General features: G+C 43.8%; 1 protein-coding gene across 2 annotated transcripts in view; it reads right to left on the bottom strand.

Moving 5' to 3' along the window:
* Window positions 1–25159, bottom strand: part of DISP2 (dispatched RND transporter family member 2) — a 105220-nt gene extending 80061 nt beyond the window's left edge. For both annotated transcript variants that reach the window (XM_082275406.1, XM_082275405.1), the window contains exon 1: window positions 24893–25159. In XM_082275406.1, coding sequence (XP_082131532.1) covers window positions 24893–24966 — 74 coding nt within the window. In that variant the 5' untranslated portion in view covers window positions 24967–25159. The remainder of the gene's footprint in view (window positions 1–24892) is intronic.
* Window positions 25160–26451: the final 1292 nt, after the last annotated feature.

Genomic DNA, 26451 nt, shown 5'->3' on the forward strand with positions numbered 1-26451 from the left:
GACACAGAAGAGGACCACGCCGGCTTCAGCTGCCCACAAGAGAGATGGAAACGCTGTGGAAGGAATTTTATAAGTAAGTATTTCTTCTAAAAGGTAAGTGCGAACCGGGACAGATCAAAGGCTAGCCATTGTGGAATGTGCTAGCCCTGACTGTCCCGGGGGTATGTTTAGTAAAAAATTACTCCTGTGCCCGGAACTCCGCTTTAACCACTTAACGACCGCCCACCGCAGATATACTGCGGCAGGCAGTCGCTGCTGGGCAAAGTAATGTAGGGGTACGTCACTCGCTCAGCCGCCTGTAGGGGGCGAGCACACGCCGCCGGAGGCGTGCTCCTGCCCCCACTCGTTCATTGAGTTACCCGCGCGAGTCCCTGACCGGATGTAAACACAGCCGTCTGTCATTCTCCCTGATGTAAGTGCAGAGACTATACGATCCTGCTATGTAGGATCGTATGTCTCTGTGGTTACATCACAAGCCACGCCCCCTCCACAGTTAGAATCACGCTCCTAGGGATACATTTAACCCACTGATCACCAATAAAGTTAACCCCTTCCCTGCCAGTGTCATTTTTACAGTAACAGTGCATATTTATAGCACTGATTACTGTAGTAATGTCACTGGTACTCCCAAAAGTGTCAAAAATGTCAGTCAGGGGTCCGATCTGTCTGTTTGATTTTAACATTTTTTTGAGAATTTCATATAAAAAAATGTAAAAAAAATATTGTTATTTTTTAAAAATTGTCGCTCTTATTTTGTTTATATTCAAAGAATAAAAATTGCACAGGTGATCAAATACCACCAAAAGAAAGCTCTGTTTGTGGGAAAAAAAGGGCATCAATTTTGTTTGGGTACAGCGTCGCACAACCGCGCAATTGTCCATTAAAGTCACGCAGTGCCGAATCGCAAAATAGGGCCTGGTCTTTGAGCAGCCAAATCTTCCGGGGCTTAAGTGGTTAAAGACTGTCTAGGATGCCTAGCTTTGTGGGTGTTGATTTAATCTAGAAGAGATATTTTGGTGTAGGTTTCATGGGCACAGTTAACACCCAATGGCCAATTTTTCCGCACCTATTTGACAGGTGCATATCATTGCAATTTTTAACAGGAAGGCCAATTCTTGCTTTTATCAATAATACCTGTATAGGGTTACGGTGTTCAGGCACCACCAACACCCAAAGACCAATTTTATCACATCTGTTTGACAGGTGCATATCACTGCAGTTTTTGATAGCAAGGCCAATTCTTGCTTTCATCAAGAATACCTGTATAGGGTTACGGTGTGAAGGTACCACCGACACCCAAAGACCAATTTTTCCTCACCTGTTTGACAGGTACATAGCATTGCAATTTTTGACAGTAAGGCCAATTCTTGCTTTCATTAAGAGTACCTGTACAGGGTTACGGTGTGAAGGCACCACCGACACCCAAAGATAAATTTTTCCGCACCTTTTTGACAAGTGCATATTATTGCAATTTTTGACAGCAAGGCCAATTCTTGCTTTAATCAAGAGTACCTGTATAGGGTTACGGTGTGAAGGCACCACCGAAAGCCAAAGACAAATTTTTTCGCACCTGTTACTTCCATCCAAAGTCTGCAAAAGAGACATCAGAATGTATCCCAAAGATCTCTAATCTTGTTCTGAGTGCACTAAATTGTGGCCTCATCATACAGACTGGCTCCCTGTAAAGTCATTGTTTATAAAATAAAGAAAGCTTGAATGGAAAATGTAATTTTTTTTGGCTTTATAAATGCCGCAGCCTGTTCTATACATGGTATAGATGTGCCACTTTACAGGCAGACTAAGGGGACCCCCCTGGAACTATATTTAACCACTTACTGCCCGCCCACTGTCAAATGACGGCGGAGTGGTGCAGCTCTCATTCTGGAATGCCGTCATATGACGGCGCACCAGAACGGTCACTCTCGCATGCCCGCGGGGCCACGCAGTGCGGCCATCGTGGCCGCGTCGCGTTGCTAGGACACCGCACAACCCCGATCTTGGCTGTGTCCAATCACAGTCAGTCAAATATAAATGAGAAAGTGCTCTCCTCACCTCCCACTGTCAGAGTGTGTGGCGAGGAGAGCCGATCAGCGGCTCCTCCTCAAAGGGGAGACTAGGATAGGTAATCAGGGCACTGATCATCAGTGCCCTGATTACAGAAAAGTGAAAAAACAGTGCCAATCAGTGCCCACCATCAGTGCCCACAGTGCCCACCATCAGTGCCTGCTCATCTGTGCTGCCCATTAGTGCCTGCTCATCTGTGCTGCCCATCAGTGTCCATCAGTGCCACCCGTCAGTCCCCATCAGTGCAGCTTGGACTTCAATAGGGTTCATTATTTGGTTTCAACCTTTTCGATGTTCTAAAGTTCTGCCGCAAACCGAACAGGGGGTCGTTCAGGCCCATCTCTAATTCTGATGCGTCCCCTCTGTGTTGGCGTCAGTGTGGCAGTGTTGGAAACGTATTGTATTTACTGTGGACATGTAAATCCCTTAAGAGTTTCTGGAACGCTGTCTTTTCCCTTATTTCACAAGTACCGGCATACTGACCACCCCGTCGCCACATTTAGCCTTGTTGGTTTTACAATAGATTCCTTCCCTATGCAGTACAAAACTATAGTGTCCCATATTCTTATTGCAGCAAGGCTGACTATCACCTGCATCATCTGCATGGAATATATCGGAAGTAATCAGAAGGGTTAATTCCCACTACGGCTATGAAAATGAATCGCAATTAATAACCAAGGTTTGAAACCTTTCTAAACTAAGTGGAGCTATTGGGACTCTTTTTTAAAATTATCAGAATTATAAAACTAAGTAGTTTACTGGTTATAGAGTTATTGGATTATGGGGTTTATTACAAAAAAAATGGTGCATGTAGTTTTAGTTGTTTTACTCTTAGTTATTATTTGTTTCTTTTAGTTTATACTTTAACCTCCTAAACTATATATATATATATATATATATATATATATATATATATATATATATATATTGTGAGGGATTAGCTCGGTGGTAGGCGTATGGGTGACCCCTTTGGGGGTGCGTTTTCACAGAGATAGCCGATTAGAGGTTGAAAAACAAGACTGATTTATTCATGCAATTTACTTAACACAATTGCAAGCATCAAAACAGCCAAAATAAAATAAAAGACAAAATAAATCCTTGCCTCTGTGGGCGGCTACCTTCTCACAGCTGGAACCTACCTAAGAAGTCTTTCCAACCTACTGTTGGGCCGACACTGCTGATCCTACAGCAGACACTCAAATGTCCATTTGTTTGCTTTTCACTCAGCACAAACATTGTCCATTGAACATGTCCCTTTGTTTTCTTTCACACAGCACATGTTCATTTATAACAGGATCCTTTACTCTTCAGATTCTTCATATTGAACACAGTTCATTTAACAGGTCCCTTTACTCTTCACACTCTTCACATGGAACACTTTGTCTTCTCACCTTTGAGACGTCTTCACTCGTGGTTACCCTCCTTAGCTTCACATCGCTTTAGGGGGTCTTCTCCCATGCTCACCAGCTTGTCGGGAGGCACACATCCGACTGTCCCCCTCTCCCAGCCCACACGGCGACAGGCGGCAGCAGTCCTTCTCCCATGCCCACACGGCGTCGGGAGGTACACGTATGTCTGTCCTCCTCTCCCAGCCTACACGGCGACAGGAGGCAGCACTCAATAGATTTTCTCTGGACAAATTATAGAGTCCTTGATCTCCTCATTCTGAACAGCTGAATGGTTTTCAACTTCCTGCTGGCTCTCTCTGCAGCCAACACCCTATAGTATCAGTGAACTTTCAAAGCAGGTGGGAATGTGTCTCCTCTCAGTGACTACATTCCCAGATTTACCTGACTTCCTGTCACATACCCCCCCCTCTTGTTTCAACCCTAGGGTTGGGACACATATTTCCAGGCACGCATGTGTCAGGCACTGCTGACTCACTGATAAGCCTCCTATTATCCTCAAGCTTCCGGATGAAACTGTTTTGTCATCTTCATTGACAGATTTCTCATAACTGCCACACAGTTTGTCTCTCATCTCATATACACATTCTTCAACTGCATTTTTGGCATCATTTTGCTCCTTCTCGTTTCTGTCATCTTCATTGACAGCTTTCTCATAAATGTCAGACAGCTTGTCCCTCATAACCGTCTGTCCAATCCACCATGGAGGACCGTGATCCATAGGCAACTCAATTGGGCTAGTCTTAATGTCTTCAACATTCTTAAGACGCCTCTCTCTGCAATCCATAAATGTTTTCCACAAAACTTTGAGAACCTTTGCTTCACTAAGCTTTGTTCCAAGTAGGGACTCTTGACATCCCTCTGTGACTTGAGTTGCCTCTCCATACATCTGTACACAATCATTGACTTTTTGTTGTAAAAGGGAATGATCTTCCTTCTTGAGCTTTGCTTGCTCTAAGATGCTGTGCAGAGGATTTTCCAATTGAGACAACAGGCTGTCACACATTTCTTCAAAGTGACCCCTGTTCCTTTTCCCAGAGATATCAATATCATTCACCAAACATTTCATATTCATAGGCAGATCGGAAGCATTTGCACTCATCAACTTCTTAAACTTTTCGCCCTCCTGAGCGAGTCGCAGTAAAGGCCTACTATTTGATTTGATATTCAGTTTATATTTCTTGCCAAACTCTTCACAGAAGTAGTCAACCAGAACATCATCAACTTTCCTTACACCAACATAGGGGTTAAAGGCAACAACACAGTTGAACCCAGCGATCTGGGTGGTATCCATTATAGACCTCCTCTCTGCATCAGTGAAGAAGCATGGAACTGCAACACATTCTTTTACAGGTTTCTTCAATGCACTTTCTGCTGAACTATTTGACCGCTCAAGGTCACCTAGTTCTTTTTCTCTATCTGAATTCCACATGGAATGCATCTCAAGATCACGATCAAACTTCTGCCACCCGTCTTTCACCAGTTCCATTTTGGAAACACTCCCTGAAAGGCACTTATTCATTTGCTTCACGTTTTCACCAACAGCCTTAGTTTTCCCCACTAGGTTTTCAGCCTGAACTGAGAAATCATCACATTTCTTACTCAGCTCCTTTGTTTGCTGAAGCTCTAATGATACATTTTCCAATGCTTGAAGTTTTTGAAGGAACGGTTTATTCCAAAGGGGTGATTCAAGCCACATGTCATCACATTTCTGAGGCTCACTCAGGACAGACCCCAAAACACTGATCCTTTTAAAAACTGCATCAGGCACACTATCCCCTCTTTGGGACAGATCCTCTGTTGCCTGGAATTCCTCTTCCAGTTCCTGCAACGGAATCTTCATCTCTTCTACTTGCTGTTCTAAGGCTCGCTTAGACTTTTCTAGCTCCTGAACTCTTTTCACAACATCATCCTTGGAGCTGACCAATTCTTCCATTTCTGTACGCAGCTGTTTGTTAACACTTTCTAGTTCAGCCTTACACTCTAGAGCTTCCTCCAAAGAGCGAGCCAAGAACAGGGCTTTGCTCTCGTTATCACGCACCTCCGTTTCTGCACGGGCGCGTTCTTCTGCATATTTTGCAGACACAGTCTTCTCTTCACCAAGCATCTGATCAAACTTCTTTTTCACATCTTCAACACACTGTAATGAACCAACGCTTTCTTCCATGCGTTTTTTCATATCCGCTATCTGAGCTTGCAATGTTGCGACTTGCTCTGATAGGTTTTTCTTTTCTTCCGCCTCCTTTTTTAATTGTTCCAGGAAGCCATTTTTCTCATCTTCCATTTGTTTGAGCTTTGTGCTAAAACTCAGCCTTTGACACCTCTCTTCCTGTAAGAGTTCCTGCGTGTTTTGCAGCTGCGATTCCAAGATAGAAAAATCTTCCGCAATTTCTCTAGATTTGCTGTCTGCTTGAGAAAGCTGATTTGTAACATTGTCCAACTCAACCTGCAGTCGGTTTGCCTTCTCTGACAGCTTAGCACACAATCGGTCACCTTCTGACACCTTGACTTGCGATTCCAGAAGCTGTGCCTCTACTTTTTCCCTCTTATGTTCACAATCTTCTTTTCCCTGCATAAGAGCCTTCACCTCATTGGCTAGCATCTGGGAATAAGAATGTAATTCTGCCACACAGGCTTCTTTCTCCTTTAACTGCTGCTGGACACGTTGGGCTTCCCCTTTCCAACTTTCACAGTCCGCACGCCATTCATTTACCACATTGCTCAAAGTAGTGAGCTCATACACAGTACTCAGTAATTTAGCCTCTCTTTCACTTTTCTCGTTGTCGCTGAGAGACAATGTCGTTTTCAGAGCGACATTCTGTTCCTGCGACTCCTGCAGGTCTATTTTTGTAGCTCCCAAAGACTGAAGACTTTTTTCCAGCTGATTACGCAACTCCAACATATCAGCCATACTTTGCTTCTGCAAAGTCTGAATTTCACTTTCCTTTTCCATGAGGATGGTATCTTTCTCCATTATAGTCTCTCTGCGTTTTTGCAACTCGACCAAAAGAAGAGCAGTGGATTCTTCCCACTGTAACACATGAGACTTGAGTAGTTCATTCATTTCCTGCAAGTTTCTATGCTCCATTTTAAGCAATTCCAAGGCTTGTTCCTTTTCTTCCATTTTCCGTTGCAAGGCATCCAATTCAGCCCTGCACACATACTCGGTTTCTTCCAAACCGATGGCCTCCATTGGCTGCTGGCGTCTCTGTTTCCAGCCTGCCATGCTCTCTTGGTGAGCCTTTTGCTGAGCTGCAAAGCTCCGCTGAAAATCCGCATTTGCCTGCTGTTGAGCTGCATTTGCTTGCTGTTGAGCTGCATTTGATATAATCAGATGTTTCAACATCTCCTCCATTTTGAGTTTACTTTTCATCTGAGCACACTGCGTCTCCATAGCAGTTTCATCAGTGTTGCTAGGGACAACAACCTTCCTCTTTAGTAGACTCTCTTTAGGCATGGATGGGGCTGGTTCAGACGGCAACATCCCCTCCATCCAAAGAATCCGGTCTCTCATTTCATCTATCTTTGCATTTTTCAGGCGTTTGGACCGCCCCATCTTCAATAACTCCACAAACAAATTTTTCACAGTCCAGCAAACAATTTTCAGACCACTGTCTCTTCAACACATGTAGTTTTTCTCTCTCTTGCAGGATCTCTTTTCCTGCGCACACAGTTTGTGCAGTCACTTGCACCAGACACAACAAAGTTCATCAAAAAATTTTGAGACCCCTGTCTCTTTAAAACACTTTTTTTTTTTTTTTTTTTTCTGTCAGGATCTTCTCTCCTGCACACATAGATTGTGCAATCTCATGCACCAGACAAAGTTCATCAAACATTTGCACTTCCTTGCAGGGATCTTGCTGCTTCTGCCCACTGCATACCTCCACCATATGTGAGGGATTAGCTCGGTGGTAGGCGTATGGGTGACCCCTTTGGGGGTGCGTTTTCACAGAGATAGCCGATTAGAGGTTGAAAAACAAGACTGATTTATTCATGCAATTTACTTAACACAATTGCAAGCATCAAAACAGCCAAAATAAAATAAAAGACAAAATAAATCCTTGCCTCTGTGGGCGGCTACCTTCTCACAGCTGGAACCTACCTAAGAAGTCTTTCCAACCTACTGTTGGGCCGACACTGCTGATCCTACAGCAGACACTCAAATGTCCATTTGTTTGCTTTTCACTCAGCACAAACATTGTCCATTGAACATGTCCCTTTGTTTTCTTTCACACAGCACATGTTCATTTATAACAGGATCCTTTACTCTTCAGATTCTTCATATTGAACACAGTTCATTTAACAGGTCCCTTTACTCTTCACACTCTTCACATGGAACACTTTGTCTTCTCACCTTTGAGACGTCTTCACTCGTGGTTACCCTCCTTAGCTTCACATCGCTTTAGGGGGTCTTCTCCCATGCTCACCAGCTTGTCGGGAGGCACACATCCGACTGTCCCCCTCTCCCAGCCCACACGGCGACAGGCGGCAGCAGTCCTTCTCCCATGCCCACACGGCGTCGGGAGGTACACGTATGTCTGTCCTCCTCTCCCAGCCTACACGGCGACAGGAGGCAGCACTCAATAGATTTTCTCTGGACAAATTATAGAGTCCTTGATCTCCTCATTCTGAACAGCTGAATGGTTTTCAACTTCCTGCTGGCTCTCTCTGCAGCCAACACCCTATAGTATCAGTGAACTTTCAAAGCAGGTGGGAATGTGTCTCCTCTCAGTGACTACATTCCCAGATTTACCTGACTTCCTGTCACAATATATATATATATATATGGCATTGGCCATTAACTGGCCCTTTCCTCTTGATAATTTGACATGTAAGGAAGGATAGAGATGTTCACTGTCCAGTGATGGATAGGGCATAGTAAATATGCAACATCTGTAAAGTTCATATATATTTTCTCTTTTCTTTTTTTTTATGTCTCTCTATGTTGATTTAGAGGTCCCTCTGTGTTCCTCTTATAAATATGATGACCGACATTGTGTACCTGCAATTTGTCTGAACTTTAATAAAAATGAATTGAAAGAAATATCTCTGTGTCTTGTCAAAATTTACTATTATACCCTCATATTCCTATAACATGAAATAAGATCACCATAACATAGCATAAGCTTTCTACATTCTTGAACGGAAATAGACCAACGCGTTTCAAAATATATTCGTCCTCAGGGGCTAGATATAAATTCTGACAAATCCTCATTTACTAAATTAATTTTAGTGCACACAAACACAATGGCAATGACAGCTCTGAAACTGGAAGTGATGAAATCATAGTTGCTTCCTGCTTTATATGTCACAAAGGAGATTGGGGAACAGATGTTCCTCTATTTCCTCTGTATCTGGCTGTCCCGGCCATTTACCGAAGTCCCGGGTTCCTGGGAGGAACGGAAAAATAGAGCCACCCAGATCCCTTTTACTGAACAGCTAATTGCCAGTTGTAAAAAAAAAAAAAATATAACCAGCTGATGGCTGCAGCTACAGACTAAATTGCAGCTGAGTAAAACAGCTCAGTACTTACTCCAGCCTGTAAACAGATGACCATGGAGCAGAGGCACAATGATGAGATCTACAGCACCATCTGTTCTTCTTCTCAATCTGCTAGAGCGCCCTGCAACTAGAAGTCCCTGAAACGAAAATACTGATTTTGAGAAGCAAAGCTGACACCTGGCCTCACTCTCTCTCCCTCCTCCTGCCTAACTACTGGTTACTCATCCCACCCATCTTGTCTAAGGACTGATAGTTAGGCACAGCATGGGGCATGCCAGATTTCCAGCATCAGTATTCGCATATTCGCATATTGGGTCACTTTGCATTTTTTCAGCATTCAGCCAGCTGTCTCTCGTTTGGACTTCACGTTTGAGCATCTATTATCACTGTCACCCCTAAAGGAGTAAAAAAGGACTTTTAAAGGCATAGGAGCTGTATTACTTGCTTAAAAGCGCTGCTAATGCGGACATTATTTCTATGTAGATGATGTAGGCATGCTAATATAATTCGGATTTATTATAGCAGCAGCTAATTTTGCTAACAAATTTACTTTTATGTTATATTTATTTTGTGATAAGAATTGATATTGTAACTATTTTGGTTTTGACATTGCTACTCCAGAGGCGCTGGGAGAAAGGGACAAGTGGTTTTCAACAGGGCCGATCACTTTTGTTTTTTCAGATAGAAAAAACTAGCAAATAAAAACAAATGTTCACACAAGCATAGAGAAGAAAGGATTACTAAAAAAAAAAACAATAAAAAGATACAGATTGGTACGGCCACCAAGCTATTTACAAATTAGTTCAGGAAACAAACTCAATCAGGCAACAGATCTGTGAACTACACAAAGATGTGACAACCCAGTTAAGATCATGTCACCACTTAAAGTAAAGGTAAATCCTAACTGGGGGACATTAAAACCCAATTCCAGACACACCAAAAATCCCTTGCAGCGGGGTCCACTTGCACTGCAAGTGTTAAAGTGTTACTAAACTCAGGATCCTGCATTCACTATTTCCCACAGTACACAGAACATGAAAATACAATAGTTTTAGTAAATATAAGCTGCTAAATACCTTTTTTTATCAGCAGTTAGAGCAGTCTTGTGACTTCTATCACTGTCTGGTTAAAGCTTGTATGAGGAGTTTTCATTTTACCCTGATTGTCCTATCAGGCTGCAGGACCCCTGACCCTCTGTTTGGACAGTGCTTATTGGCCCTGTGCTGATCACATGCACTCTTCCAAGAAAAAAAACTCTCTAGCAATACACACCAAACTGAGCATGTGTAGACTGTCCCCTAATGCTCTGTTCTATCAGGAAATGGTCTGTAGTCAGTGGAAGAAGAGGAGGATCAGAGAGACAGGATCACACAAACTTTATACACAATGCAGAGGATTAACCCCTTAGGTTCCACAGTGGTTATAACAAGCATGCTTTACTGCATATACAGACTGATTTTACTGTTGTGGGTTTTATTACCACTTTAAATGCTTAAGTCTAGAGGGTTGTAAAAGAGGCTGTTTTACTTCCCTGACTCCCCACTCCAGCTGACTATGGTGTTCGCTCCTCTCCCCGAAGCTCAAGTCTATGTGCGGAGACTTGGTGTCATCATGTACAATATATTGTATGTGGTGGGGTGAGCATGTGACCGTGACCAAGAGCGGGTTACAGAGGAGGCTGGTCACATGGATTATCGAAGCCTGCTAGAGCAGGGGGTCAGGTAAGTAATACAGGCTATTCTGCAACCCCCTCCCTAGCGAGCAATAACCACTACAAGTCAATTTTTTGTTGTGCCTAGATTTGGGCTTTAAAGCGGGTGGTAGCTTGGTTCTGCCTGGATTACTTGCTGCATAAACTTCTATCACTCATTTCCTCCTGGCAAGGGGCATGTGCTAACTGCTAAACTATGGAGGCTATTTAAATATAACTAACTCGTGTGGGATGCTACTGGACCCCCCCAATATCTTTTGTATGTGCACCAATCCAACACAGGGGACCCAAATATACCACCTATGTGTTGTCCATTGTTTGCTTTCCCATGGGCTGGTAGGGGTATTCACACCAGGAGATGACATTCTTTTCTTTTTCTTTCATTATGGATATTGTTTGTAGTAAATATTATTCAACACTGCAGATATATCTAGTCAGAGCTTTATATTATATTCAATTTACATGGTCCTGAAGAAGTGGTGGCTTCTGCGAAACATGTAGACCAGTTTACTATGCAACTTTTGATCAACTGAACTCAAGCTCTGTATTAGTATTACATTTTAACTGTGCTCTGTATAGTATGCAAAAGTATGCCTTTTTAAATATGTAGCTCAAACATTTTTTGACAAATCTAGTGTCAATTTAGTTCTCATGGGCATATTTAAAGTAATTTCCTTGCTTGGTTCTGTCTATACTGGTAGCTTGGTTCCCCCATCTTTTTTCCATTTAAAGACCCTACAAGTAGAGAAAATACCAGTGCATTTGTCACAAATGCACTCAACTTTTAAAGTGGTATTAAACCCAAAAGCAAAGATATATTATACTGCAGCTTGCCAGTCCTTACATGTGGCAGCTGTATTCATTTTCCTTTTTGTAGGATTTTTCCTTTATTTTCTCCTGGTGACCCAGCCAGTATCACATTTCTTAGGGTATCTCCATTCCAATGGAGGAGTAATTGAGACACCTTGAACAGTGGTCAGTATTGTCAGTCTCGGGAGAGGGTAATGTTAGATAAACTAGAAGATTTAGATGGACTTCTCTAACAAATTAAAGCCAAATTTCAGCTAAAATCAGAAAATGTTGTGTATTTCACTGCGCTTAGGATTCCAAAAATCACCTATAGTGTTAAATATTTCAGTGCTGCTGCTTAAATAATAAATCCCCCAAATTTTGTGACATTAATATTAGTGTACCAACCAATAACCAATTCCGCAGTAGCGCATCCACTGCTACTATGCAGTGGACAATCAAATATCTCAAAGTCTTATAATCAAACGCAAAAATAATACAAAGTATTAAAAAATTTAAAAATCATACAAAAAAGTTCATATGACTGTCAAAATATTTGTGTATAAATCAAAAATAAATCTTCAAAGGGATTCAACTTCAGCTAACATTTGTTATGTTATGACAACAGTGATTTTTTATCTTTGGGATAACGGAAAATTTCCTATCAGATACTTACCATAATTTTCCTTTCCTGATGGACTCCACAGCAGCCTACGTATAGATTAACCCCGCCTCCTCTCCAAGGTTATAGGACCCCCCTCCCATAAATTTCAGCCCATGGATCAAGACCATGTTCCATATCTTAGCCGAATCCAAGACCAGAGGGTGGGAACTCCGGCTGCCATGGAGTCCATCAGGAAAGGAAAATTACGGTAAGTATCTGATAGGAAATTTTCCGTTTTCCTGACAGACTCCATGGCAGCCTAGTTGTGGGAAATAACTAGCTAATCCCACACGGGTGGGAATGCTTAAACAAAGAAAATTTAATTCACATTGTCAGACCAAAATTAACGGAGGACATTGAGGCTGGCTCCACGCAGTAGTGGGTCATAAAGGTGTTGACGGATGACCAAGAGGCCCCTCTACAGATCACCTCCAGAGCCGCATGATGCGAGGCCGCCCAGGGTGTCGAGGTGCTTCTTGTCGAATGGGCTGTCACCGCCTCCAGGGGCGCCAAGCCCTTTGCCCTATAGGCCTGTTGGATGGCCAACACAATCCAGGCCGCTTTGGTTCTAGACGAGGAACGCTTCCCTCTATTTTTGCCTGAAAAGAGGATGAAGAGGTTTCCTGACCTTCTGAAGGAGGCTGTAACCTGAAGATAGTCTCTTAGAGTTTTACCCACATCCAGTGGATGGGGTTTGGTTTCTCCAGAGGCCTGGAAAGTAGGGAGGACAATCTCCTGGCTTTCGTAGAAGACTGACGTGACTTTTGGGTTCAAGTTGAGAATGGGTATAAGGACTACCAGATCCGGAAAGAAAGTAAGAAACAGTTCCTTGTGTCCCAGGGCCCCAATCTCTGTGACTCTTTTGGCAGAAGTGATGTCCACCAAGAAGGCCGTCTTGATGGTGAGATCCTTGACGGAGGTGGAGATGACTGAACCAGAATCTGAAAAGGCATTAAGGACGAGAGGGAGGTCCCATTTCAGAAATCTCGGTTTCCTCTGCGGTCTAAGTCTAGCTGCCCCCTTGAAGAATTGCTGAATAAGTGGATGCTTGACCCAGGAGACCCCAGTGAAAGCAGACAAGGCCGACACCTGAACTCTGAGAGAGCCATGTCCAGACCTGACTGAAGAAGCTTTAAGACCTCCTGGATCCCGGGGTTTGAAAATGACCTGCCCCCTGAGTACGTGAACTCCGTGAATCTGGCCCAGACTCTGCTGTAAACTGTGTTTGTACTCGCTCTTCTGGAGCTCATCAAGGTGGGGATGACCCCCGGGGGGCACCCAAGGGCTTCCAACCTCTCCCTCTCAAAAACCAGACCGTCAACCGGAGCAGAGCCGGGCAAGGGTGCAACAACACTCCCTGTGAAAGAAGGTCTGGCCTGAGGGGAAGAGGGACCGGATTCCTATAGCTGAGCTGCAGGAGGAGCAGGAACCATGGCCTGTTTGACCAGTACGGAGACACCAAAACTACGTCCACGGCCTCTGCTTGGAGTCTCTGTAGGTATCTGAGAATGATCGGAATTGGAGGAAAGGTATATGCTCTGTCGAATTCCCACCGGTCGGTCAGGGCAGCTGTCCCGCAGGCTTGGTGACACTTGCCCTGCGTGTAGTATATTTCCAGCTTGTGATTGCAGGGAGAGGCGAACAGTTCGACTTCAGGAAAAATCCCCAGGGACAGGATCCACCTGAATGTCTCCGCATGGAGGGACCACTCGTTGCGGTTCAGCTGCACCCTGGAGAGGAAATCCGCTTCGATGTTCTGAGTCCCAGGAATATAGACGGCTAATATGTCGGTCAGATGAGTTTGAGCCCATGTCATGATAGGATCCAGTTACCGCAAGAGGGGAAGACTCAGAGTCCCGCCTTGCCTCTTTACGTAGAACACCGCTGTGGTATTGTCCATCTTGAGCAGCACAGACTTTCCCTGTTAAATGGTGGAAGGCTCGGAGAGCCAGAAAGGCCGCCCGGAGTGCCGGGATATTCGAGACAGGGGTGTGGGATTGTGGAGCCCACCTTCCTTGGGCCACTTCGGACATACAGTGAGCTCCCTAACTAGAACTGGTGGCGTCTGTTGTGATGATGATCCATGAGATGGGGACTATGGAGTGGCAGTTGAGTAGGTTTTTGCGCTGGAGCCACCAGAGGAGACTGGCCCTCATGCTGGGGGAATAAAGATGCGCTGATTGTGTTCCCCTTGATGGGCGCATCCTCCAGAGAGCCAATTTGACCATGGGAACCATGGAGACCATTGTGCCGATGATCTTGAGACACTGGGGAGCTTTCAGGAATGAGGAGGAGAGAGCTGGAAGGATCCTCTCCCGCACAACCGGGATCTTCTCCAGGGGTAGGGAGATCATACCCTGGATTGTATCGAACTGAGCCCCTAGGTAGATCAGGCATTGAGTAGGCTCCAGGTGGCTCTTTTGCTAGCTTAGCAACCAACCGAACTCCAGGAGAGTCGCGATGACCTTATCCTTGTGGGCTAGCAGTTGGCTCCTGTCTTGAGATACAAGGAGGAGATCGTCGAGGTAGTGGTGTAAGCGTATCCCCCTAGTTCTGATGAGAGCTACCACTGCCAGGAGGACTTTTGAGAACACCCTCAGGGATGTTGACAGGCCAAAAGGAAGGCAGGTGAACTGGAAGTGCCGCTGTCCGACTGCAAACCTTTCTGCCACAGGCACATGGAAATATGCGTCCTTGAGGTCTATTGAGGCCAACCAATCGCCCGGCAGTACCGCTTTCTGAATTTATGGACAGAGTCTCCATCTTGAACCTCTCGTCTTTTTATAAACCTGTTCAGGTAGGTGAGGCCTATGACGGGCTTCCAGGAGCCATTCTTCTTCTTCTTCTAAGAAGGGGGGTGAGTATATACCTTGAAACCTCTCCTGATTCGGCACCAGAACCACTGCGCCTTGGGCCACCAAAGTGTCTACGTAGGCGAACAAGACTTGTTTCTTGTTTTCTAAATGAGGCAAAAGAGAAGGAATGAATTTGGGAAGAGAGTCTGTAAGGAAGGACCCCGCATGACCCATGGAGACTGTTTTGACAGTCCAAAAGTCTGAGATTGAGACTGCCCAGACATGTCGAAAGTGGAGCAGGCACGCCCCTACCTGACATGCCTGAGCGGGCCCAATCTCAAAAAGATGTTGTGGCTTCCTGCCCAGTGGGAGCTGGGTTCCTAGCAGATCTTCGGGAGGACGACTGGCCTCCTCTCCAATTCCACTGAAAGTCCCGCCCAGGCTTGTAGAAGCGGGCCTCTCTTGCCCGATCCGGGTACTGCTTTCCTGGTTGGGATTTTTTCTGGCCGAACAAGCAAGCTTGGGGAAGGAAGCCCGAATTTCCCCCTGTGGCTCGTGCTATAGCGCTTTCCAGCTTGTTTCCGAATAAGGACCTCCCCTCAAAGGGAATTTTACACCAGGCTTGTTTAGAAGCTGGATCGGCAAGCCAGGGGCACAGCCACAGGGCTCATTTAGCCGTTACAGATGAAAGCATGGTTCTGGACAGGAGGCAAAGGACGTCAATGGAGGCTTTCCCCAAGAACACTGATGCCAGCTTTAGTTCTTGAATGGGAGAATTTTCTGCTACCTCATCTGAGATACCCCCAAGCTTGGACTCCATGTCGGACACCCAAGCCTCCATGGCCTTGGACATAGCCGCCAGTGCCAAGGCAGGGCTTACAGGCTGCGCCCACCCTGACATAAATCCTTTTAAGATCCAGATCTATTTTTCTGTCCAAGCAGTCTTTGAAAGAGACAGCATCATCCAGGGGAAGGGTGACATGTTTTGCCAATCTCGATACCGCGGCATCCACTAAGGGGGCCAATTCTAAGTGTCTCACGTCCTCTGACTTAAACGGATAAGCCTTGCTAGCTTAGAGGATAGGGAGGATTTGCTGTCCCCTTTACTCCACTCATCAGTAATGATGTCTTTTAGTTCCGTGAGAAACGGGAAGTTAGGACGTTCCTTTCCCAGGTGTTTGAAAAATTTGCGTTGCTTCACCTGGGGCATCACGAGGTCTTCCCTCTTCAGGGCCTCCTTGATAGATTTGATCAGAGGTGGAACTAAAGCGAAATCGAAGCCTCCTACGGCTCCATCCCCTTCGGAGTCACTCTCTGATGACCTCCAGGAGGTGCAGCTCAGCTGAGAGGGGCCCTGATCCTCGTGGGCTTTAGTAGTGGGAGAGCCGACCGTAGACTGGCCTTGAGTGGTGGTAGTACCCCATTCCTTCAGGGACTGCTGTACCACTCATTTTACCAGGGACTCCAACCTCTGGTAATCGGCTTCCCTCTCACTGGCTGCACGAGCAAAGCATGACTCGCAAAGGGACTTGTCCTCCGGGACATGGGTCCCGCATTCCCAACAGGCTCTCTGTGCCATGTGGCTACCGTGGTGGTGAGTGCGATGTCTGGAGGAGGAACTGGGGTGTCTCCTCTGAAGCCTGCTCCCCGATGGAGACTCATGGCGTCTGGCTCTAGATGAAGAATCTCTTTGCGGCCTGGCAGGGTTCCTATCCCGATGCGTACTGGACCTAGAAGAGAAAGAACGGGGAAAGTAAAACTTTTTGCGGCGTACAAGGAGCCAGCCACCCACCCCAGTCCTAACCAGCATGCACCTGTCATGAGAGAGCTGGCCGCAGGAGGGCGGTGACGCAAGATCCATTACAAAACAATAGTAGTGGACTGGGGAAGGAAAGGGCAACAGAGGATCAGACCACGGTTAGCCCCCCCCCCCCATGCCACCCTTCCACATACCTGGGGAGAGAAACAGCAAACTTGAGGAAATTGCCGTAACCGCGCATGTGCGAAACCAAGCCTCGGCCCCATCCGCGGACTCGTGCATACGCCCCGGCAACTCCAGCTGGCGGAGTAGGAGGAAGTGGCTGCCTGGAACGCAAGAAGCATTCCAGACACAATGAGATGCCGAAATCCACTAAAGCCAGGGAAAAGGGAAAAACAACACAGACATAACAAAGAGGGCTGCCATGGAGATTTTTAGGCAAAACTTCAGACCCTGCCAGGGCTTATGCCGGACTGCGTCCTGCACACCACACAGAGCCAGGGGATGCCATAGCCACTCACCTGCCCATAGCTGGGTCCCCAGGCAGCACAGACACCAAATTTCTGGAGCAAGCAGGACACCGATCTTCATACAGGTAATCCACAGGGTCCTTGGAGGCGGACAAAAAAGGAACGCGGTCTCGATCCATGGGCTGAAATTTATGGAAGGGGGGTCCTATAACCTTGGAGAGGAGGTGGGGTTAACCCACACGTAGGCTGACATGGAGTCTGTCAGGAAAAAGGTTTTACCTAACTAAATAATAGCTGATTATTGTAAATGGTTTGACCCAACCCCCTAAATGTCACTTTGTTGGGCAACTTGGCCTGGTAAAGGATGCTGAAAAATAACAGACTGACTGGCCGGATCATCAGGAGAAAATAAAGGAAAAAAGCCCTAAACATTAAAATAATGCAGCCATATCATCCAAGAACAGGTAAGCAACAAAATATTACATTTTTTGGGGTTAATACCACTTTAAGTCCTATTGTGTGCTTACAGCATCCATAATTTTGTGTACTAAGTGGTGTCAGGCCTGCCTAGTTGTCTTGTGCTAAACAACTTAATTCTATCTACCCCTCCTACTCTTGAAGTTAAAGAGCTTAGAAGGATAATTAGAATCCTTTAAATAACATAGGACTCACAACAGCTCCAAAAAAAATGATACCTGCAATTACATTTACTAGGTAAGATAGCCATAGACAAAAGGAAAGAGTGGACATGGCTGAATAACTTTTTGTAACCTGTGCCACTGTGAACATACTAGCCAGTAAGGCTGACCACTAAGATCACTGTACATATCACAATTACTAAGTGTATCCAGGTGGATTATACTTTGTTTTGTTTTTTTATTTAAGGACAAATTGGACTTTCATTTGGTGATAAAAGATAATAGATATCTCATTTTTTTTATTACCAGAGGAAAAATGGCCCAAAATAGTAAAAAAAAACCCCAAAAAACTTTAAATTTACCACCAAAGAAAAACACAAACTAAATTCCCCTTCTCCTGACGATTGCAGCAATACTACATATGTGAATGTCATTCGTTCAAAAGCTACTCTCCTGTTGTCAGATGGTGAACTGAGAGGTGAAGTGTATAGGATTTTTTCCTCAGCGCCGGGTATTTGTACCTGTAGCAGGGCCTTGAAAGAATTGTGCTCATTTTGCTTTTTATTATCCTACGTAAAAACACAGACACTAACTGACACTGATACTAATTTTAAAAAAGGCTTTTTAAAAAAAACAAAAAACAGTTCTGTTATTTTTTGGTCTTTCTCCTTGGTTCTCTTTTCCTTTTGCATAAATTGTAGTTTTCACTGCCACATATGTTAAGACCTTATTCATTTTTTTGGGGGATCTTTATTCCTGTTGAATTGTATTATTCTGCAGTTAATTTTCAGCCATTTCACTACCTATTTCAAACAATTATTTAAATGTTCTTATCTACAATTATATTATATATGATACATGATGTCTTTTTGTTGTGGCTTTTCTTTTGATATGATGATATTACATGCTTGTGTGGCTGAGGAATTGGTGTAGGAAGGAGGGGTTCAGGTTCCTGGAGAACTGGGCTGACTTCTCAGTTGGCTACCGATTCTTTAGTAAGGACGGGCTGCACATTAATGGGGGCGGTACAGCTCTATTGGGGAGAAAGATGGTCACAAAGTTGGAGGGGCTTTTAAACTAGGAGATGGGGGGAACAGAAATAAAAGTAAGCACTATTCACTGTCAACTTCCACAAAACTAAGACAGGCACACACAAATGCCAGGAGCCTAGCTAATAAAATGGATGAGCTGGAACTGTTAGTACATGAGGAGGACATAGACCTTGTGGGAATAACAGAAATGTGGTTTGACCCCTCACACGAATGGCTGGCCAATATCGAAGGTTATACTGTGTATCGTAAGGACAGGGAAGGAAAAAGAGGGGGAGGGGTATTTCTCTATGTCAAGAATAGTGTAAAGGTGGTAGAGAGGAGTGATATTATGGAAGGGATAAGTACGGAGTTAGAAACCGTGTGGGTAGAACTCCATAGGGAAGAAGTAAAGGGGAAAGTTATTGTGGGGGTTTGTTATAAACCACCCAACCAAAGGGAGGAGGTAGAGCTGGAATTTTTATCAATGGTGGGTAACGTGGCAAAGCTGGGATCAGTCATCACTTCAGAAGGGCAAACTTTCCCAAACTGTGCTCAATGATAGAGAAAATAAACTGGGACCAAACCCTGGGATCACTGACCACAGAGGAAAAATTGGAATGCTTTAGGAACATATTGAACAATAGCATGGCACAGTGCATTCCTATGGGAAATAAATTTAGAAGAGCCAAAGCCAAACCTGGCTGGCTTAACCGTAATGTAAAAAAATGTAATATTGAAAAAAAAGGCCTTCAAGAAATATAAATCGGAGGGCACATCGGCTTTCCAGCGATACAAGGAATCAAATAAGAAATGTAAATACGAATTCAAAATGGCTAAAGTCAACTTCGAGATATAAATAGCAGAGGAAAGTAAAAAGAACCCTAAACAATTCTTTAAATATATCAACAGCAAAAAAACAAGGTCAGAGCATGTTGCACACATAATTAGCGATGATGGGAGGATGGTTACAGAGGACACAGAAAAGGCAACCGTGCTTAATGCTTTCTTCTCCTCAGTCTTTACACAAGAAAAGGAGAGATATACTGAACATGACTGTATGGTTAGTAGTAATACACAGGACTTGCCACTATGGCTACCAGAGGTTGAAATCAGGGAAAGGTTGGATAAAATTAACACAAGTAAATCACCAGGCCTGGATGGCGTACATCCGAGAGTACTCAAATAACTCAATAAGGTTATATCTAGACCACTGTTCTTGATCTTTGCAGATAGTATCTTGACAGGAAATTTACCAGGTGACTGGAGGAAAGCTAACGTGATACCAATATTCAAAAAAGGGCAGAGGCATGTAGCAGGAAATTATAGGCCGGTTAGCCTGACGCCAATAGTATGTAAACTCCTGGAGGGGATGATAAGGAACTATATCCAAGAGTTTGCTAAAGTGAGCAACATCATCAGTAGTAATCGGCATGGGTTTACAAAAGGGCGTTCTTGTCAAGCCAGTCTGTTAACATTCTACGAGGAGGTGAGCTGTGAGCTAGATAGGGGCAGACCAGTAGATGTGGTGTACTTGGATTTCGCTAAGGCGTTTGATATAGTTCCCCACAAACGCTTAATTTATAAAATTAGGTCTGCAGGCATCGACCACAAGGTTTGCTCTTGGATACAAAACTGGTTAAAGGGGTGTGTCCAAAGGGTGGTAATAAATAACGCGTACTCAGACTGGTCTGGGGTGGTAAGTTGGGTCCCCCAAGGCTCAGTCCTGGGACCAATTTTGTTCAATTTATTCATAAATAGCATTGAGGACGGGATCATTAGCTCGATATCAGTTTTTGCAGTTGACACAAAATTAAGCAGAGCAATAACTTCACATAGTGAGGCAGAAATCTTACAGAATGACCTGAACAAAATAACAGAGTGGGCACCGACATGGCAAATGAGGTTTAATGTGGAGAAGTGTAAGGTATTGCACTTGGGGACTAAAAACATAAACACCAAATACGCTTTGGGGGGGGGGGGGCCCTGGGGGATTAAAAAATGGAGAAAGATCTATGAGTCTTAGTGGAAGATAGACTTAGTAATAGCATGCAATGTCAAGCTGCAGCTGCCAAAGCCGGCAGAATATTAGCTTGCATAAGGAAGGGGATATATTCCAGAGATAAATCTATAATCCTACCACTTTATAAATCACAGGTCCAACCACATCTGGAGTATTCTGTCCAGTTCTGGTTGCCGGTACTCAGAAGGGATGTGTTGGATCTGGAGAGAGTCCAGAGGAGAGCAACTAAACTGATTAGGGGATTGGAGGATCTTAATTATGAAGAGCGCTTACAAGTGCTTGATTTATTCTCCCTGGAAATGAGATGCCCGAGAGGGGACATGATAGCGATATACAAGTACCTCAACGGTGATCTCAGCATAGAAAAAAAAAATGTTCAGTCGCAACGAATGCATGAAGACACGTGGCCATACAATGCGATTAGAGGAGAGTAAGGGCTACAAGAGATTACAGTAAGGGCTACAAGATTGTGGAATTCTCTACCACAAATGGCAGTATGGCTATTTTTAAAAGACTCTTGGACGTACATCTCAAGGATCATAACATTCAGGGGTATGTGAGATGATTGCGTTCATACACACACACCTACACAGGTTGAACTGGATGGACTATTGTCTTTATTCAACCTCAACTACTATGTAACTTTGTAATCTAGTAATTGGTAAACTAAAATATATTACATATATTACCGGTACGTTTTTGGACTTCAAGCGGTTATACCAGGATTATGCCAGCAGCTGCGTTTTTTTTTAGAGCCGACAGTCAGCTCTCTTGTACAACCAATCCTAAAAACTATTTTACAAGCAGTGGGCTGATCATAGAGGCAAACAAAGACTGGATCTGCTTTGTAAGTTTCTATAATATAGGGAAATGATGGCCTTTTATCACTTCCGCTTTACCCAGATGTAAATGGCGCCATTTTTAAATATGAAAAGCATTTGATCACACAATCATGGTGTGATCAATAGGGGAGATGAGGGATCTGGGGTCTTATAGAACCCAGATCTCTCCATAAAGAGTACCTGTCACATACCTATTGCTGTCATAAGGGATGTTTACATTCCTTGTGACAGCAATAAAAGTGGTTAAAAAAAAACTTTTAAAGCGACAGTGTACATATAAAAATAATTAAGGAAATAAATAATTTAAAGAATGTTTTAAGCGCCCCCGTCCGCCCCGTGCAAATGCATGCACATGCACACACAAAGATCCTCCCACACACGTGAGGTATCACCACGAACATCAGATCATGGGCAGTACGTCTAGCACCAGACCACTGTGTAACTATAAAGTGGTAACCTGTAAAGGCTTTTAAAGTGTTGCCTATGGATAGCAAAATGTATATTGTTTGTCGCCGTTGCACGGGCAAACGCATTTTTAAAGTGTGACATGTTCAGCATAATTTTTTATATTTTTATTTATATTTTACCAAAAATTTTGTTATCTACCGTATTTATCGGCGTATAACACGCACCGGCGTATAACACGCACCTCAAATTTAGGAGGGAAGTTTTAGGAAAAAAGCTTAAATTTTGAAATAAATAGCTTGAACTCAGAACTTTTTTTTTTTAGTCAAATGCAGACTTACCAGTGCCCCTGAATGCAGCTTTATCAGCACAGTATTTTATATGGTATATATATATATGACTTTACAATCACTGCAAAGGAACAAGCTGAAGTAAGATGATATACATAGCTGCACCAGATTTTGCAGGCTCTGGAAAATCAACCCACCACATATGAAAGATCTCCTATTTACTGACGGTGCTTATCACCAGTTTATGACTTCAATTGCTCTATATACACAGGTCAGGTCACACTCATAGACTATAAAATAAAAGCTATTAAGAATTTAGCCATGTACCGTACTTGCAGCGATATACCAGTATTTTAAAAACAGTCCAGGCAGCGCTGGGAAGCAGAGGAGGGGGGCGGGCCAGACCGAGGGGAAGAGAGGACGAGTGGTGTACTGCCGATTTATTCAACTTGCCGAATAATTCAACCTAAGACGTCACTTCCGCCGCGAGTACGAGTGGCTAGGAGACTTCCAATGGAACTTGCAATGCAATGCCTGGCCGCGAGAGTTGATGCCCGTGCACAGCGGCGAACACTGTGCACGAGAGCTGGATTTCTCGGCAAGAAGTTTAAACTCAACTGTACACCGGCCGCTGTCTTTAGAAGTCCCGGCGTCTACCTATGATAGACGTCACACATCCCGCGTCCCTTCATTGGACCACTGTGCTGTCTATCATAGGAGGCGGGACTTCCTATGACAGACACCGCTCGTCCTTCCTTATACTCAGCCCAGCCCGCCCCCCTCCTCTGCCTCTCAGCGCTGCCCGGACTGTTTTTTTTTTTTACTAGATCGGCGTATAACACGCACTGGTGTTTTATCCTCCATTTTTAGGAGGAAAAAGTGCGTGTTATACGCCGATAAATACGGTATTTTTTTTTTTGCATTAAAATTTTAAAAGTGTATTTTTTCCAATTTTTTTGCGTTTGAAAACTGCTGCGCAAATACCGTGTGACATAAAAAATTGCAACACCCACCAATTTATTCTGTAGGGCAGCTTTTTTCAACCAGTGTGCCCAGGCACCCTGGGGTGCCTTGAGGTTTCTTCAGGGGTGCCTTGGAAAAATGCCTAAAATGTGATAAAAAACTGTATACAAACCAGCAGGGGGATCAAGTGCTAATTACACAAAGCCACAGGTTTTCATTATGCACCATTACGACTTTCTAGACACTGGCATCCTAACAACCAATGATGTCATCAGTTGATAAGGATGATGCCTGTTGCCTCCACGGCATCCTTGTTTGACCCTCCTCTGCCCCTCTCCTTCAGCACTGGGGTCAAATTAGCTGGGAGAATTAAAGGAGAAGAGAAACATAGGAATACTAGTCAGTACCAGTGTGCAAAAGTGTATTTGCTTTGAAAGAATAAATCACAGCTAACGTTGGGCGTCCTACGTGTGGATGTTGCTGGATTATTAGAATCGTTTTTTACATTTTTTGAATGGGGTGCCTCAAGACTGTCCATAATTTGAAGGGGTGCCTTGAAAGTTTGTATAATTTTAAAGGGTGCCTTGACTGAATAAAAGGTTGAGAAACACTGCTCTAGGGCCTCTGCTTTAAAATAAATTTATATATATATATCTATCTATCTATCTATCTATATATATGGGAGTTCTAAGAAATGTTCTAGCAAAAAATACTGTTTGATACATGTAAACAAAAAGTGCCAGAAAAGGCCTGGGGGGTCAAGTAGTTAATATCACTTTAAGAATTGGTAACCTGCAATATGTTAAAATGTTTGTTTTTGGGTTTACTGCTTCAAATAATATATATATATATATATATATATATATATATATATATATATATATATATATATATATATATATATATATATATATATAATATCATTTAAAAAATGACAACTAAATGACATTAGGTTGAGGGAGGATAACCTCCATTCCTATATATAGCAATTTCATGTGCAGCCAAATATCCGATCTTTTTATACCAAATATAAAATCCGTCACTGTAAATGGAGATTACGTGAAATATTGGCTGTCTATTACTGCATTGTGCAGGACCTACTATACATAGAATGATCAATTATAAATTGTGTAAATCAATTATAATGCTAGTTATAGTAAACCAAAAAATAAAAATAAATACTATACACTAAAAAAGACATAATTTAGCACTATTTTAGGTGCGCAGGCAAGAATGGACACCTTAGAAAGCCATTGATGTATGAACTCAGATATATATCTATATATATATAGGATACATTGTAATAGAAGGGATGTGGAGAGGTGAGTGTGATGTAGGTGATGGCACAGCACAGAGTAGATGATCGGAACACACAAACATCAGGGAAGTGATATTGATGGAAGAGAGTTTTTATTGATGACAGATAGAGAACTGATGGATGACAGTCCAGCCATGGAGGGGAAAAGTAGGACAGACAGAGTGACAGATGACAGGGATCAGATCTGCAGATGGTGATCATGCAGGATTTTAGGTAATCTGCTACCTGGGTTCCTCCCTTTGGCTGTCTCCAGCACAGCTGCCACCAGCGTGTTCTTCCAGGCTATGGCGTCCCTCCATGTCACTGCACAGCTGCTTCACGATCCGAGATGTCTATGAGGACAGAGCCGACAGAGGGACGATGAGAGTCCCGGACATTGGGGACCGCTGACCCCGAGGTGATGGTGATGGAGCTGTCCAGGCGGAGTGGTGCTGATCGGGCTCTGCCTGGAACGGAGCGCTGACTGTGATCATCCAGGGCGGACATGCGTACTGTGCTGATCAGCCTCCCCTATACTGAGCCAAGTATGGAGGAGGAGGGAGGACAGCTAGAGAGAGCAGTGCCATCCACAGAGACAGGCCTGAGCCTATCACACAGCAAGGTCACTCCACCAATAGGAGAACACTACACAGACCTCCTAATAAAGGAGACAAATAAGGGTTTGGTATATATATATATATATATATATATATATATATATATATATATATATATTGGGTATTTCTCTGTACATCATAAATGCAACATATAGTAGAGTTTAAAAACACCAACAAACCATTTTATAATATACATAAAGCTCAATTCACAAAGTTTTAATTGACCAATTCACCTTTATAGAAATAATTTAAAGATATACTAACAGCAGACACCCTTCTCCAGCCCCCATCCCCAAGGTACTTACCTCTGGGGACAATGTGCTGTCAGCACAGCTTGAAGCTATTCCCACCCTTATCTCTCTTCTCCATGCAGCGATTCCATGGGCAGATCAGAGCAAGTCACTGTGAGGCTTTGGCCAATCAGAATTGCTCTGATCCATCCCTCCATCCTGGAATCATTGCATGGAAAAGAGGGAGAAGAATGAGTATGTCAAATACCTGGACCAATGGGAAGGTTTCGGGGGGCCGCTGACAGTTTAGCAACCCTGGAGGTAAGTACTGTGGTTGCTAAACTGTAGCTGTACTACAGCTTCTATAAATTAAAAGAGATCTAAGAATGGAGGGATTGAACCTTTCATTCATCAGCCTGTCCTCCATTCATAGATTGTTTTTCATTGCTTGAAGCTATAATATGGCTTCTATGAATGGATATGGAGACGGAAATGGTGGCACAGTCAACACTCTTGAGGAGGGGAAATAGTTAGGAAAACCTCCTCTGGGATTGGGACTTTAAGGGCAATAATCAATTAATTGATTAACATGATTTATATAAAAAATATATTCATTTATTAATTCGTTATTTAAAAAGTAATACATATACATATGTAGCACTACTCCCATGGGAGCTGCCTAAAACCACGGTCCTCATACTCATCAGGAGGAGAGACAGCCATCAGCCTCCTCCTGGGACTCTGCTTCACCCCCAAAGACGCCCTGTCACATGTCCCTGCCAGCTTTTATGGGCAATCCCAGGATGCATTGCAAGAATGCCCTCCCACTGGGACTCCCACAAAAGCCAATGTGTCACTGGCTGGGTTTCCTCCACTGTTCAACAAGTTCATTGGATACAGTGGGGACACTCCCTCAGACCCAGTGAATCACACCTGGAGACATGCAACAGGCAACCTA

The sequence above is a fragment of the Pelophylax lessonae genome (genome assembly GCF_965119305.1).
Source record: "Pelophylax lessonae genome assembly, chromosome: 13".
NCBI classification, from domain to species: domain Eukaryota; kingdom Metazoa; phylum Chordata; class Amphibia; order Anura; family Ranidae; genus Pelophylax; species Pelophylax lessonae.